This window comes from Haematobia irritans, chromosome 3, assembly GCF_050003625.1.
Source record: "Haematobia irritans isolate KBUSLIRL chromosome 3, ASM5000362v1, whole genome shotgun sequence".
Taxonomy (NCBI): domain Eukaryota; kingdom Metazoa; phylum Arthropoda; class Insecta; order Diptera; family Muscidae; genus Haematobia; species Haematobia irritans.
Genome location: NC_134399.1, coordinates 37,381,034 through 37,398,595, shown reverse-complemented (window position 1 = coordinate 37,398,595; position 17,562 = coordinate 37,381,034). Strand labels below are relative to the sequence as shown.

The following is a 17,562-nucleotide window of genomic DNA, read 5'->3' as shown; positions in this document are numbered from 1 at the left end:
TTCTTTAAAGTTTCACCAAATTACATTTTCTCAGTCTGCAAAAAACATTAACATCAAATTGTCATCTCTGGTCCACAATGGTTTGGAGTTGGACGAAACTCTCTCGGCGTTGTTTAATAGTTTTATAATCGTCCGCATTTATGGTGACTGTTTAATAAGACCATGGGTTCTCAGTTCTCGCAATTTAACCAAAAAATAATAGTCATTGTTTTACAAATCTCTTTAATTGGGTTCAATCAATTCAAATACATCTAAACTAAATAAAACTAAATATATTATATTAGCTTTATGCAATAATAATCAAGGTTAAAATATACCCATACATATATAATACGTACATACTTTTTCATACACTAATATATAAATGAAATAAAATTAAAAAAATTTGATTCTTTTGTTGCACTTTAGCAGTTTACATCTACACAAAAGTATGGTACCATACAGCGGAAATTGCAATGATTTACTTATTGTGCACTAATTCTCCATCTTTGTTGTCGTAGCAACGGCGTTTAAAGTCACTAGAGAATAGACCGCCTTGTAGTCCCTGTTGATCAATATTTACGGATTGTGTAGTGTTACTGCAAGAATATTAAAAGTAATTAAAATTAGGTAGCGTAAAACAATCGATATACGTTATTTCTACAGTTTATTTTGTCCGAATGCAGGTTCAAAGACATTTCAAGGGGTTTAGTTTCATTGTAAGCTCATAAAAGATATGAGCTAAATAAGCTTTTCACACAAGTATTTAGATTTATCGTAAAATAAAATATTAAAATCTTGATTTTTTCATGAACAGTTTTATTTATGTTTCTGGTCCCGAATTAAGCCAATTTTCGCAATTACTAATTGTTAGTCAGAAGTTATTCCCTGGAACTAAATCAAAAGCAAAATTTAATAGGAGCAGTTACTACTACAAAACATCCGATTCTCAAAAACTTACACCTATGTTTGGAATATCGGCGGAAAAAATTTGGTACAGCAGAAATTTAAATAATTTCCAACAGTTTTTTAAGTTACAAATATGAATCACTTTGTTTTACATTTTGATATTAAATTTTGCTTATAATAAGAACAAATCTTAGAGATATTTACCTGGTTTTGTTGAGTACCGCACATCCATTGTCTAACGACATTTTCAATGAATAAAGGTGGGCCAAGTTGACAAGGCTTTCGTGTTCATAAATTTCGATGTCCGGCAAACGAATTTGGACAAGGCGAGGATCTTGTAAAAAACGTGCCAGACGTTCATTTACTGATGTTTTTATGCTAAATCCTGGTCGTTCTCCTTTCACACGTCGACATCCGGCGCGAATTTCACGAACTTCACTTGGCTGGCAGGGTGGAGATGACAAAAAGGGATTTGATGTCTCACCCGACATTTCACTTTCAATTTGCTTCATTGGCAAGTTGATATCATCACTTGTCATTTCAGTACGGCACAATGATGAAAATCCCATTTTATTAACTATAGCTATGGGCTCTGACGAAGTATATGGCAACTCAGAACCCACCTCCCTATTTGCATCTGAAGATGGAGTCCAATTCTGTGAATTGTCACCATTACCACTATTTGACATTATAGTATCATCTTCTGCCATTAGCAGGGAACCAACACTCTCTGGATCTGATTTAATTTGAGGCAGGGTATTACGTTTTGTCAACTTACGTTTACTATCGTATTTTAATTCGCTACAATTGTTTTCATTTCCGGGCCAATCAGTTAGTTCGTCATCACCTTCTCTATCTGTGTCGTTCACTGCATGATCATCGGAGTCAGAAGAACTTAGTGAACTTGAACTATTGAATTCCTCACAATCCATGGAATGCTGATCAACGGCGAATTGTAATGGTCTTCGCCTGTGATTTTGGCCGGATTTCTTTTTTCTGTGAATACGAAAATTCGTTTCATGTGCCTTTGCCAAAACGGCAATACAGGGATCGTTTTCCGGCACAAGAATTTCTTCGGCAACCATTGCACTAGCATTGTCGTCATTCAAAAGTGTTTCATTATTTATTTCCTTTTCGAGAATTTCATTTCCGTCACTGATGGTTGCCCCGAAGAGGGTATTGGTTGAACATTTCGCACTTTCAGTCTTCTGTAGTTGTGATATGCGTTCTATTTTCGATAAAAGTCCTTTATTTAGAGGCAGCAGCCTGTCACTGTGTGGCTTTGAAGTCGACGAAAAACTTCGAGGTCTCATGCCAAGTTCGTCTAAGTGACTATTATGACGAGGCACACTGGACGAGTGATCATGTTCTTGATAGCGGTCGCGATTTGATCGTTTACGCTTACCACAAAAAAACATTTGTCGACTTCCAAATTCAGGTTTAAGAACCCGTTTGCGCATTGTCATTCCACTTGGACATCCAGCAGGTGTATTCGTAGAACTGCCTTCAATCACTAAGACAGAAGGTGACTCTGTTAAGTGTGATTGGCCTCCGGCGCCAATAGTTTCATAGTCCATGGATATACGTTTCAATTTGCGCTTCCTTCTTGCACTGGGTTTGAAAAATCTGAAAACATTTCGTTTAGTCATGTATTTTACAAAGTTCTATTTTTGTCACTTACCTAGCAGGACTAAATGCCTCATTGAGAGAATCTGATTCTAACGTACCCAATAAGCGCGAAGTATTTTGCTTACATGTCGTAAGACGTGGAGCTGTTAGTTCCTCTTTATCGTCAGAATCACTTGGTAAATTAATATTTTGTGTATCGAGCCCATCATTATTGTTTGTATTTTGTTGCACGGACGGAGCATTAGCAACATCAGTAGGGCTGCTGGAATCTTCCGTAGGTTGTGGGGCACATGCTGTTTGGAATTTGAAGAGTAAATTATTACCGAAAAGGCAATGTCAACAACTAGAACTTACGCAAATTTCCTGTGGATCGTGTTCTTCTCCTCTGCTGGCCCCAACGGCTAACACGATCAAGGTCCATTTGATCCAACGCCAATGTTAAATCGTGTGAAAATTGATCCATTTTTCTTGATTTTGAAGTATAGAATCACTTGATTTTCCACTTTTCACGTATGTCCTTTCTGAAAGCTGCTTACGTCCACTTGAAAAGACGAGTTAAAAAATATCTAACCAACAATTCACAATATTCCGTTTTTGCCTGCCGTAAGCAGCACTTGCAAGTGTTTGTTTAAACCACAATTTTTCCAATTACCAGGATTTGGACCACAAAGATATGGTCTTACCTTGGATGGGATAGGGTATTAGTGTTGGGAAAGTAACGAGTATTTGATTGCAAGTACTCGTTACTGACTAATCTTTTGAGTACTCGTTACAGTTAAATGAGTAATATCTACAATACAATCCCAATAAACACAAACGTTTGAAAAATGCTAAAATTCAACTGTTTTTCAAACAATTAGGGAATATTTATAAATTCGATCATTACAGGACTTACTGAAATTTTCGTTCGCCTCGAGACGAACGAAACGTCAAAAATCACTCGTTGATATCTCGAGAACTAGAGTCTGTTGAATCACAATTGTTTCGGTGGTCGATAGTAAATCATAAAGGATGAGTCCATGGCAAAGTTGGAGGATTTGTAGCAAATATATATAAAGTTATTTTAGTTTCACTCTAGACGAACGATTCGTCGCGGGACGATTTTGAGTTTCATGAACAGGCAGTTATTTTTTGCTACAAGAACAATGTTTTTATTATTTTACCCATTATATATCCAACACGACCATAAAAAAGTTCACAGGATCAAATAGAAATTTCCATAACCATTCAATTGGTTACGATAACCAATGCCGATAAATTTGGTTTTATGTCGTATAAAATTGTTGAGCTAACCACCAGCATGGGAATCAACAAATGGTTGGTACAACCAAAAGTTGAGTAAACTAATAGAATCTTAGTCAAATTATGGGACGCGCTTAAGGCAGTTGTTGCAAACAAATAACTATTAATATCAACATCGACATGTTAGATGATATGACGCTACATAATTTGCAAAACGGGGAACAGCGTCACTAAATGTACTTAATAATAGTCCGCAATAAATTGAATAGTTTATCCCATAGAATAGAATTTGGCTTAAGGTAAGTATCGCACCGATTTATAAAAAAGGAATATTACAAAAGTTTCCATAAAGTTTGCAGGCTTCATACACCAACCAACACAAATACTTTTATCGTATTAAGCACATAAAATTCTAGAACTACTTCAGAGATCTGTATTTATATCTAGAGACATAAGGAGGACATTTCTGGTAAGTATAAGTCTATGAATTATAATTTTATATTTATAAAAACTGTAATATGTACGTACATGCATAATATATGTAAATTGAATTATATAATCTCAATATAATCTGCCCTTTTCATTTAAAATTGGAATTTGGTAAGTATATCTAACAATTGGTCAGGGTAACAATAAATAACATCGTGGGAGGTTGCACCAACAAACCATATAAATAACAACCAATTTCTCATATCCGAAACGAATGCTTTCGTTCGACTAGGATTCCCAAAACAGCTGAATAATAATAAAATAATTATCCCAAAACAGCTGGCAAATAATTCGGTGGAGGCAACGAATTTGTTTTCTAGGTGTAGTTATGGAAAAGGATAGATTATCCATCCATTGGTTGCACTTTGAAAGATTTGTGGAAAATTTCACTTGTCGATGAGACACCATATTTTTTCATCGATCAGCTTCTGAATGCGTCCAAAAATGTGTCATCCAAAGATATTAGTTTTCTGCAAATAAATATGCGTTTAGAGAATTCTTTAACTTTTCATTCCATTTTAACTTACCAAATAATATAATTTCAAATAATTTCCAAACAATTTCCGTATTTTTATATTTCTACGCGGCATAAAGATGTTTTGAAAACCACAAAATTCGAGTCGTAGCCATCAAATTGTGATCGAAATGAAGGAATGGTTCGTCGAATGGTTCCATAACATAGATCAGCAAATAAAATGGGATAAATGCAAATAAAATGGGATGTTTAAATGTTACCGCTTTCAAGGTACCACATTTAGGATTTATGCAGGATGGAGGATGATCCTTAGTTCATATATCCGTTCAGATTTAGAAATTTGTCAATAGTTTCTAAGTTTCTTCCTGCCACAAAGAACCAAAATCGAAGGATAAAGGATTTGGTATCAGGGGAAGGTTAAAAATTCGCTTTAAAAACAAAGACGATGATGATCAATTCAATGATGTTCTTTCCGCTCTGAAAAGTTGTTCCACATCCAGATATTTTTAATTTGATATTTATATTTAAGCCATTTAAAATTGTTCATTAATATGCAGGCAATTTGAAATAAAATACTCTGAGAAAATACTCATTTTACTCATGCATATAAAATAGATACACATACATAATACATGTAAGTAAACAAAACAAATACTATCAAATAAAAAAATTCGAACCTGCAAAAGGCGGTCAAACAAAAATTGACGCCTTTCAAAGTTGTTACGCCGTTTATCAGTGATGCCAACTCCCGAAATGCAAAAAGCACCAAATATATATTATTAACTGTTGGGAAAGAAAATATTAAATATTATACAAATGGTCTTTTTTGAATTTTTTATTAAAGTAACGAGTAGTAACGAGTACTCAATTCAAAAGTAACGAGTAGTAACGAGTAGTCAAAAGTAATCAAAATTTCCAACATTATAGGGTATGCTTTCAAATTTACAATTATCATGATTAGTCAGACGTATGCGGGGTAGTTTCTATGCGGAACGTAATATTGTAGTACGTTGGTTCTGTATTCTGTTATTCGGGCTTCACATTAACTGATTTATCGTCAACAAATCAAGCCCATCCATTTTTGTCGGCGGCGGACTGCACTAAATTTTTGACGGCTAAGCCGATATAATTTAGTCTATTCGTACGAAATGTAAATGAATGTTACAAGAGCAGAATTGCAACTTATAAATCAAAGCAAATCCTTTTTTAATGCGCTTTACAGATTTTCAGTTATTCCGGAAGACAGTGCTCGTATCGAACAAATCCCATATATTGTGCACATTATAAGTTATGTCCGATTGTTTTGCAGAAAACTAAAATCATTTGATGCTATATTCCCTGCCAGCATTTCAAAGTTCAATTTCGTCCTCGTCGCTACCACAGACTCGTAAGTGACACTGCAACAATCGCCAACTGTGATCGGGGAAGCGCATGAGAAAGTATGAAATGTACATGAAAGTATTTTGTCATCACTATTCTTAGAAGAGCCATTTTATATTTTGTGAAACGCCAAGCGCAACTAGCTTATTATAATTTATTTAAATAAAAGGAAAACGAAGTGTTGAAAAATTGTGAAAGGTATATTGGTGAACAATTTTTGACTTTCCAAATGGAATAAAGTGATTGTTTTTCAGATATTTTTCCACGCTGCCTCCATCGAGAATAAAAACACTGGCTGATAGATCCCTGCCAACATTTTTTGAATTTTGGGGCGCTTCTGAGAATCCCCACTACGTTGAAAACAGTCGTATACGATATCCAAAACTCCTCGGAAAAGTGCCGTCACTATTGAGAAGTTGTACCACGCCAAGTTACTACAAAAAAGTATCGCATGAGTGCAATTATTAGGTGCCCTTCTGGATACATTTAGAAGGACCCCAATAAAAGCCCCTTCAAACAATCAGAGAAAGTGCATTTTAAGATAGTTGTAAAAGAATCATTGTGGTCAAGTAAAACACGATTGTTTAGATGTTTATTAATTTTATTAAACATTTATAAATTCTCATAAATATAACATTTATACGACATTTAACATATTTTTATGCATTACTAAAAGATTGATGTTGAGTTACAAGTTGCAAGTTATATGTTGTAGCGTCCATCAGCCAGTGCTTTTATTCCCAATAGAGGCAGCGTGTCTGGAAAAATATTTGAAAAACTATCACTTTATTCCATTTGGAAAGTCAAAAATTGTTCACCAATATACCTTTCATAATTTAAGCCAAATAACTATGTTTTCAACACTTCATTGTCGTTTTTATTTAAATAAATTATAAGAAGCTAGTTGTGCTTGGTGTTTCACAAAATATAAAATGGCTCTTGTAACAATAGTGATGGCAAAATACTTTCATGCGAATAGTGATGGCAAAATACTATCACAGTTGGCGATTGTTGCAGTGTCACTTACGAGTCTGTGGTAGCGATGAGGATGAAATGGAACTTTGAAATGCTAGCAGGGATGCTGCAACATGTAACTTGCCTTTGTAACTCAACATCATTCTATTATTAAGGCCGGTATGCACCTCCAGCGAAAAATTTCATTCCCATAAGAAATGCATTGCTATTTATGCTAACGAAATTTTCGGTAGCGTTCAATTTCGTAAGCTGGTACGCACCTCTAATGAAAATAACAGGGTTGTCAAAAGCATATTTTGGCAGCAAACATTTAATTTATTACAATCATTGTGTGCGTAAAAGTTTTAAAAGGTTTGTAAATAATAAACAATTTATTTGAGGAATATTTGGAACATATATTAACAATTTTTAAAAGCGATTAGCTGGTTTAAAATTTGTGTACACAGCCATGTTTTTTTGTTGTAGACTTAAATAATTTTTTCCTACCGAAAATTTCGCTAGAGGTGCATACTGGCCTTTAATGCAAAAAATTATGTTAAATGTGTTTTGATAGTGGTATAAATATTATATTTATAAGAATTTATAAATGATTACTCAAATTAATAAATATCCAAACATTCGTGTTTTACTTAACCACAATGATTCTTTTACAACTATCTTAAAATTCACTTTTTCTGATTGTTTGAAGGGGCTCTTATTGGCGTCGTTCTAAATTTATTAAAAAAGTCACCTAATAATTGGACTCATGCGAAACTTTTTTGTGGTAACATGGCATGGTACAACTTCTCAATAGTGACGGCGCTTTTCCGTCGAGTTTTGGATGTCGTATACGACTGTTATCGACGTGGTGGGGATTCTCAGACGTCAAATGCTTTAAAAGGTTAAATAAAACGTTTTTAACGTGTACGGGGATTCAATGATTCTTTACTTCGCATTTCCACAAATAATGAAAGACCAGTATAAATTCGAGAAAATTGAAAATATTTGATTTATTTCGGTAGTGAAAGAGTTATTATAGGTCATACACATTAGGCTCAAAATCTACTAAAAGTAGATTTGAAATCCCTTTTTTATAGGGCAATTGACATTTGAAATCTGGGTAAAGTGGATTTTGGAAGTGTAATGTGAATGAGGTATTAATCAAATCTGAATTCAATTGAAAACAATGAATATGAAAACAGAAAACATTAAAATCGATTTTTGTTAGTTAAAAGCGATTAGGTTTAAAATTTGTGTACACAGCCCTGTTTTTTTGTTGTAGACTTAAATAAATTTTTGCTACCGAAAATTTCGCTAGAGGTGCATACCGGCCTTTATGCAAAAAAAGTTAAAGGTGGTTAATAAATCGATGATAGGTTATTGAACAAAAAAATATATACAAAAACCAATAATAGCTTATCAAAACTTTAATAAACGTTTGTTAAAACCAAAAAAATTATTGTAGGGTATACCCTTCTTTTTCGGTTTAATAGAGTGACAGAATGTCATTTCTTGTTTATATTTGAAAAACAAAAAAAATAACAAAGAATTTAAATTCAGAAATTGAAATGGAATTCGGCGAATTGGTAAGTAAAACTGCGAAAGATTGTTGGATCTTTTTTATAAGTACAATTAAATATATTCAGATGATATATCTCGGGCCTCCAAAGTCCGTTCACCCATGAAGTATAAGAAGAGGGCAAATCCGTTTTCTCTTCCGGACGATGTGTTCAAAATGAGATATCGTTTCAAAAAAAGTACGGTAGACAAAATTCTACATTTAATTAAAGATGATATCATTTTGGACACAAGAGGTTGCGGCACAACTCCTGAACTACAATTGTTGGTTGCCTTGCGTTGTTGGGGTCGTCGCGAGGTATGTATGTTTATATATGGATTCAGTCAGTGCTTAATGTGATTGTTTTTTTTTTGTCCAGTACCAAGATGATGCTGCAGATCTTCATGGCCTAACCCAATCAACTGTATCGAGAATATGTGCCAGAGTTTCTCGTGCGTTGGCTCGACATAGTAAACATTTAATTTCAATGCCAAATTCATTAGAGGAGGAGGCGGTTTTAATGAGAGACTTCCAGGCTATTCGGAACATTCCTGGAGTCATTGGGGCTATTGATGGAACACACATTAAGATAAAGAAGACTGGAGGTGAACTTGCACAATATTACATCAATAGGAAAGGTTATTATTCCCTGAATATTCAGGTGTTTGTCGCCTCATGTTAATTAGGAACCGAAGGAACAGCTAGACTATGTATAGTATTTTTAAATTTTGTAGGTAATTTGTGATGCAAAGCTAAAGATAAGAGATATAGTGGCTAGATGGAGAGGCAGCACTCATGATTGTCGTATTTTTAATGAATCAAATATAAAGCAAAGATTTGAAAATGGGGAATTTAAAGGTCGCTTACTTGGAGATTCTGGGTACAAACTAACCAATTATTTATTTACACCCATACTTAATCCTGAAAACGAAAAGGAAGTGAAATATAACAAGGCTCATATCGCAACCAGAAACACTGTAGAACGATGCTTTGGTGTATGGAAACAACGTTTTCGTTGTTTATTGAATGGAATGACCGTAAACCTTATGAACACCAAGGCAGTTATTGTTACTCTAGCTGTTTTGCACAATATTGCAATACAAGAGAACGACGCTATTCCACACGCTCATAACCCAAACATATTTTGCTTCAAGCATATACATTTTTGGGTATTGCCCAAACATTTATATGTTTGATCTCTTCCAATATATAATATGTTTGAAAGCATATTAGTCTAAACAATATATGTTTGGGTAGTCTAAGTTCCAAACATTTTGTATTTTTGCACCCAAATTCAATAATGTTGTCTTCCAAAAAACAATATGTTATTATGTGAACATATAATATGTTTGGAAGCATTTTGCAACCAAAAATATTATATGCTTAAAAAAATTCTCCCAAACAATATTGTGCTCAAAATTTTATTTATTTATATATTTACAATCATAACGAATTATGAAAAAAAAACAGGTAATATAGGTGCTAACAACATAGGTTTTCGACCTGAATGCTCAAAATTTTATTTCTGCCCAATTGTATATTCCCCCACATCTTTCTCACTTCCACGAGATTTTTTAGTTCTTAGCACCTTTTTCTGTAATACAAACATTGTAGAAGAAATTATTCAATTGTATGATTTTTTTATTTTAATTTTACCTTTTGCCGGACGGGGATTCGAACATCGGACCACACAGTTTGTAAGGATCAAAGAAGTAGCTGATCAATTGCCCAAGGAAAAATAAAATGTTAATTTTTTAATAACAAGCAACAACCACCAACTTAATTCAATATCGCTCCCTGTTAAATAGCGCTCCAAGCTACTAAACACATATATGTTTATAGTCTATTTCTAAATTAATATATGTTTGCATCCAAGCATATTATATTTACAAACATTTTATGTCCCAAACATAATATGTTCTAACATATTAACATATATGTCCCAAACATGTTATGCTAGTTTATGAACATTATATGCTTGCACTCAAAAATATTGTGTTTAAAAATTTGTGTTCCAAACATATAATGTTTATAGCCAAACATATGAAAAACAGCCTTTTTCATCCGTGCAGGTGAGATTAATAAGTTAATTCCATTGTATATTATGGTTCTGATGTAGAATTATATTGATATGTGTATGTTGGATATATTTCAGATGATTGTGATGATCTGATCGATGAAATGGAATTAGCAAATTATTCAAATAATTCGGAAATACAAGAAAGCAGACCAAAAGCTATTTTAAAAGCATTTATTAGAAACCATTTCTAATCCAATTAAAAACGCCTTGAATTTTACAAAACAAAATGTCCAGTTCTTTGTATGAATAAAATGTGTATAGGCTGCGAAAGTAAAGAACAGTAAGAAAATATCATAACAGATTAAATTAATATTAGGAGAATTCGTTGAAAGTGGCCTGTTTTACATGTCTAGTGATGAACGCCGTTTATAGTAATTTATAGGAGATTGAATCAATTCATACTCCAAATTCCTTCCTTTTTTCTTCTCGTTTTCTATTTGAAGAAGATGTAATTCTTTTCGATCTGTGCCATTTTAATAATGTTGTCGTCAGCAATACTGGTCTTTTCCCCTAATACCCTCTATAGGTGGGTACTATGTTTGTTGGCACGAAAAAAACTTCACTTAACCATTCTTTCGCGTTGAAAAATGAGAGTGTTGACAATACATTTCGAATGAAGAAAACAGCTATTTTGGAGCTATTCCACGTTTATTTCTCCGCAATTTAATTGACAACATCGCCAAATGTCATACTATTTTTACTTATACATACGCAGCAGCTGATTGTTTACATACACGCATTCATGATAATTGTTTTGAAAAGTGTTTTTCTACCAGTTTTTGGATTGTTTTGCAATAAAATCTCATACAGCACTGGACACTAATAATTATTAAGAATAAAGCTCCAGCCGCTCTACCCCTGGTGTCTTACCACATTCTGCAACAGCTTTTACAACATGTGGTACATTGTCTTCTTCAGCTTTTCCAAATGGATACCGTCAATTTGTAACGCACATCAAAAAAACATATAATTCCGGTGTTATGCTAACTTTTACATCATGAGCAGCAATGGACTCATTCATCAACAAACTTAATTCGTTGGTGTCCACAATATCTACACAATCGCATTGCAATGCCATGCTGTTGCCGCCTCACTAGCAATTTCAAATCCAGTGGTCACCACCACGGTTCCCACAAAGGATAATAATGCCATTTCATTTGCCAATGTTGTTACATCGGGGGGAACAACCAACTTAAGCCCATAACTCAAGTTCAAGGGTAGTTCCTAAGCCAAAGTCACTGTTCCCACTTATATTTCGTCACAAAGGGATGTTAGTGTTCTATACCAGACTATTCGTTGACTGAAATTAATACATTGAGAAGCAATTGGCTGGTTTACTGAAGGATGTTATACTCTCCCAATGTATAAGTTCCAATAACTATTTCAGTCACGTTATGAAATTCAACCAGTGTTTTGAATTGATAAAATGCAAGAATGCCGCTAACTGAAATTTAAAAGCCACAACGAAATTAAATCGTTTCATTCCAGCCTATCGCAACCATTTTGGACAAATGATGAATACATCATTGCTACTTAAATAAAAATTATTTAATTATTTGCTATAAACATTTATTTTGGATATAACTTTGTTCAGAAAAATTTACTAATTTTATATTAAAAAGTATAAAACGTATAAGACCACCCAATTACCTATACCCCGGTATATAAAAATAAAACAAGTTCGATTATAATTTTATTATTATTTTTTTTTAATTTGTACATTTATACACTAATTAAAGACACTAGAACACAATAGTTGTGTTCCTTTACGTACTACTAGTTACTACTTTTACTAGTTTTTACTAGAAACCGTTCCTCAACCCCAAAAAATAGTAAAAGTAGTAAACAATTTTAAGAGAACAATGTCAAAATGCATGTCTCTTTTAAAATTTTTTTACTACAAGTTACTCGACAAATTCTTTCGAGTAAAAGTTGTAGATATGTCATGACAAAAATAATTATTTGTTTTCAAATTTTCCAAACTAAAGTAGTTCCAAATCGCTTTTTTTTGGAAATAAATCTGTAACTTTTTAATGGATTAAGATATCATCATAATTTTTTCTTTGTGCCAAAGCTGAAATGTTTTTCTCTATATTTAGAGATTTGTAGGTCCCTAGTGGATTCACGGGCTGGTCTATAGACGTTGGAAGTTGGACACCTCGGATGTATGCAATTTAGTGTTACTTGGCAAACGCGCAATTATGCACCGATTTTCATGATTTTTGCTTTGCTAAATAGAACTTATAAACTACCATAAAAAGATTGTGTATGTGTGCGAATATATCTAATATTTGCGAGATAGGGCCTTACAATTTATTTTTTTGCAAAATTTGAACAAAGTGGGGTCTGTATTTTGAGTCTAGAAGGACTACATTCCTTATAAAATTCTACGTATTCTGGAGGAAAATTTTGTGCACGTTTGTGCTTTAGATTTAACGTGTAGAGTCCACAATTTGGAATTTCAAAACAATGCCGAACCAATACCACTTGTTTCAAAAAAAGTACCAAAACATTGACCGACTCACACCAAATTCGGCACACCCTTTAATGGACCAAAAGTACCTCTACGTTTTGAATTTCATGCAAATCGGATAAAAGTTTTAATGTCTATGTCATGAAGACCCCAATTCGGGGGTCGGTTCATATGTAAGCAAAATCGAAACTTAGGCCGAAGTAGTCCCATCTTCAAAATTGACCTGCATGTAGAAGAAAAACGTGTCTGTTAAAATTTCAGCACTATAGGTTCATTATTGAAGGAAGTAGCCTGATTACAACAGATAGCCAGACAGAGAGACATCGACTTATAATTTCTCCCTGATCAAGACTATATATACTTTCTATAGTCAGAATTCGTTATTTGTATGTGTTACAAACGGAATGAAAAACCCCACCTTATAAGATACTGATAATATGCGCTATTACTCTACTTTATGGCCCAGAAGCCAGAGTTTTACTTTGATTAAAATTTTTGCAAAAGGAGTACTTTTTATAACAAAGTAAAAACCATAGCTTCTTTCTATCGTAATAAGGATTTCAAAGTTTCCTGCAAAAAATCTGCCATATGCAAAAAAAAAAAAAACTATATATAAAAGTATTTAATTTACCTACATGTTTTGAAAATATTTATTCAAATCACAATGCTTCTTTTGTTTTTTATTTGACATTTTTACAATTTTTACTATATTTTCGTTCCTGTACATGTAACAAATATAGAAATCTGAGAGGATTTTCAACATTTCTCTCTTGTACTACTTTTTACTACGAGTAAAGTAAAGGAACACACCTAATGTTTTCTTTTCTGGATTATCAGCTTTCTTTCATTAATATTGTTATATTTAAAAATTTTTAATTATCATTTCTCATATTTAGCTTTCATGTTGTTTCCATTAAAAATTAAAATTGCATTAACATTTCTTTTGTTCAGTTCTCATTCATTTACGCCTCTTACACACAAAAAACGAGCTCGCTTAACAAATGGAAAAGGGAGCAATTACGAGGAGCGGTAAAATAATAAAAAAAAATACAATTCATTTCTTTGTAAAAAATGGGCGTTGAATGTAGAAGCACTGGGTTTACAGAGATAAGACGAAATCGTTTTTAAGCATATTTTAAAAAAGAAATCTTCATCGATTACATCTGCAGTATTATGACAATTAGCTTCTTCTACTTCTTCGTGTTCTGTGCAAACATTATGTTGCATAACATTAGTCAATTCTAAATTAGCAGGGGATGATGATAAATGGTGGCCTGGTTGTATCTCTACAATATGACGCTGATGGATTGCTATTGTTGCTGATGGCTGAAGCGATGATGGTACTGTTGTAATAGGCGGAGTTTCCAACGGGCACCGGTCGCCGATTGGAAACTCCTAGAAGACATTCCTTAGGGGTAAAATTTCACCCAGCCACTTCTTCGCCAGCAAAATCCAATTTAACAACATCACCTGGTAAAGATTCCTCCACATCAACTTCATTCTCTGCCGTATTTATACGGTTCAATGTCATTGTAATATCTGGACCAGACTTAAGTCCCACGGTAGCTCCTGCTAAAGCCATTGTAGTGGTGGGAACAACAACATTCGATCCAGCTGCTGGTCATACTATTGTGGATGATTGTGAAACCTCCATTGCATTAGTATTGCATTTGTATTACTAACGGCAGCAACAGTCGATATTGCATTTGAAGAATTAGTAATAGTGGCTAATGTTGGAGTAGTATTTGCTGCCACCCCAATGGGACCACTCACTACTTGGGCGGCCGTTGTATTTGGTTGTTGCAATACAATATTTGCGGTCACAGCCACTGTGGTCGTGGCAGGTGTTGAGGGTGCTATGTTGGAGTTGTTCACTGTAGCTGATGTAGTGGCTGCAATTGTGGGTGTCAGGGATGTGAGGGCAGATGCTACTGTGGCAGAAACGGCTAAAGAACCAGATGCTGTTATATATGTTATATACATATAGCACGCCGTTATTTTTATTTCGTCAATCGAATTGCATTTTTAAATAACAACGCGAACCACTTTTGTATTCTAATTTAACACAAATCATTTGAATAAATCAATTATTTCTTAATTCACATTACAAATGGCGCCATGTTTTGAAACTAACTAATCTCAACATATGGAAGGATTTAAAGCCGACCTAATTAGGGACTATGCACTTTATGTCAGTTTTTCAACTCGAAAAAAAACAAAGTACCACAAATGAAAAAATATTTCGGTAGTTTTTCGCATTTTTGGTTTTGTATGGGATTTCGCTTCGGAAACCGAACATAGTACCTACCTTATAAAATAAAAAAAGTTTCAAAATCAATCTCAATTTAAAAATTCGCTTAAATTATACATACTTTTTTCTTCGTCTCCGAAACTAGAGAACATGGCTGCTCTACGTTGAAGCTATCTGACTTCTCTTCGGCGTCGGTTCCAATCGAGTTTTTTTACAACTTCATTTGTATATGAATCCGAATTCTCCGTTTTATTTTGGTTATCGGCATCTGCTAACACTTCTATTTCCAAATAGGACATATCATTTTTTTCCAAGTTCTACAAAAGAAGGATTTTTATCTAAAGGATTTCTATCCAGTATATGCGTTACTATATAATTGAGAACACTGCCATAGTTTATTATATTTTGTTTTATGTATTTACCTTGCAGTGAACATCTGAATCAAACTCATTGTAGTCAACTATGAATTCATTTGGAAGCCATACTTCCAAATCGTTTGCACACAACGGGACGTCTGGTGGCGCCTGTCCTCCTCCAGTTTGCTTAAGTTTTGACCGATGTTCCGATACTTCTTTTTTTGCTTGGATTTTTATAGTCGTCCATTGCGACTTTAGTTGGGACACCGTTCGTTTAGCTTTTGAGCACAAGTTGTTGAAACTAAATATATAAATATTATATAATAACATGCGACAAAAACTCAATATCATTATCTTGCTTACTCTTTCTCAAGTTCCAACCAACAGTTTTTCTTAAGTTGGTTGGTATTTGTATCCGTATTTTAGTTTTCTATTATTTTTACTCTCTTTTTCACTAATTCCTTTAGAAGTTCCTACGTAAAACAAATATTAAGTTTGATTTTAATGGAATATGTTGGATCTCACCTTATCCTCCTCGCTCCAGTTTTCGGAACGCTGTCTCTTTAGCTGATCTTCTTTCTTAATATTGTATTGCGACATCTTAAAAATATTGATACATATTAATAATGAAATTAGATTCCTTAAAACTATTTTAGATTTCTTAAAACTTACCATATTAAGATTGTTTTCTTCCTCCATCATAGAAATTGGACAAAAAATAACGAAATTATTTGAAATGTTTATATTAGTGATGTATTACAAACATAGACAATCTCTGAACCGGATAAGATAAACAATGGGCGTTATTTTTTGAAGCATTCAAGACAAGCAAAATGTTTCACTGAACAATTCGCTTCTATGTAAGCAAATATATTCCATTACAATATGTTTTAACCGCGTTCCTTTTGCCCATTGTTTGTTATATTTTTTGGGAACCGATTGTCATAAGAACCGAATAAAAATTTTTTGGTACCACTAATGAATATATGACATTCGTTTTAGTTAGGCATTGCCAGAACAAAAACAAAATCATGCATTAACTAATAACTTGTAAGTAAACGTTTTCGCATAGGAAATTTTAAAAAGCGCTTATTAGACAATAAACCTATTTTAAGTATTGAACACTATAAGGCTCTATTAGATTTTTTTTTTGCATAAGGCTGTTAATTTATTACAATCATTGTATGCGTAAAAGTTTTAAAATGTCTGTAAATAATAAACAATTTATTTGAGGAATATTTGGAACATATATTCACAATTTTTAAAAGCGATTAGCTGGTTTAAAATTTATGTACACATCCCTGTTTTTTTGTTGAAGACTTAAATAAATTTTTGCTACCGAAAATTTCGCTAGAGGTGCATACCGGCCTGTAGACTTAAATAAATTTTTGCTACCGAAAATTTCGCTAGAGGTGCATACCGGGCTTTAATAAATATTTATTTTTACGTGCAATTTATATTTATGTAGTTTTTTAAGTTGTTTCGTTGTTTATTTATTTGAAATTACCCGTACATGTCAAGACACACTAGAGGCCGGGAGCAAACCTCTCTATTCTCTATTTTATGGTAACCAACATGTTTCTCTCTTGAAAGAAAATCGCAAGTAGCATTCATTTGAATTCATCTAGAATAAAGGGCACCTTATACGGTCGGATAAACCCTGCGACACAACACGTTGCGACGACGAATCCGATAGTATAAGGTCGTGTTCGGCTGTCGCGGGGACGTGTTGGCATAAAATCAAAACAACTTTGATTTTTTCTGGTTGGGTGGTACAAATCATTGAG

At 33.6% G+C, this 17,562-nt stretch overlaps 2 protein-coding genes and 1 long non-coding RNA gene across 3 annotated transcripts; all 3 read right to left on the bottom strand.

The window, feature by feature from the left end:
* Positions 1-205: 205 nt before the first annotated feature.
* LOC142229573 (uncharacterized) lies at positions 206-3,214 on the bottom strand. The gene is made up of 4 exons (XM_075300142.1): positions 2,872-3,214; positions 2,570-2,810; positions 1,093-2,514; positions 206-578 (listed from the first exon to the last, which is right to left on the bottom strand). Exons 1-4 carry the CDS (start codon positions 2,978-2,980, stop codon positions 461-463), a joined length of 1,890 nt encoding a protein of 629 aa, XP_075156257.1. The 5' UTR covers positions 2,981-3,214; the 3' UTR covers positions 206-460.
* A 1,008-nt stretch (positions 3,215-4,222) lies between these two features.
* LOC142229063 (uncharacterized) lies at positions 4,223-5,361 on the bottom strand. Its single transcript, XR_012720320.1, has 2 exons — positions 4,776-5,361; positions 4,223-4,718 (listed from the first exon to the last, which is right to left on the bottom strand). It is a non-coding gene; the product is annotated as an uncharacterized LOC142229063 (long non-coding RNA).
* Positions 5,362-13,868: 8,507 nt separating this feature from the next.
* Positions 13,869-15,473, bottom strand: LOC142230735 (uncharacterized). Its single transcript, XM_075301365.1, has 2 exons — positions 15,021-15,473; positions 13,869-14,987 (listed from the first exon to the last, which is right to left on the bottom strand). Exons 1-2 carry the CDS (start codon positions 15,149-15,151, stop codon positions 14,795-14,797), a joined length of 324 nt encoding a protein of 107 aa, XP_075157480.1. The 5' UTR covers positions 15,152-15,473; the 3' UTR covers positions 13,869-14,794.
* Positions 15,474-17,562: the final 2,089 nt, after the last annotated feature.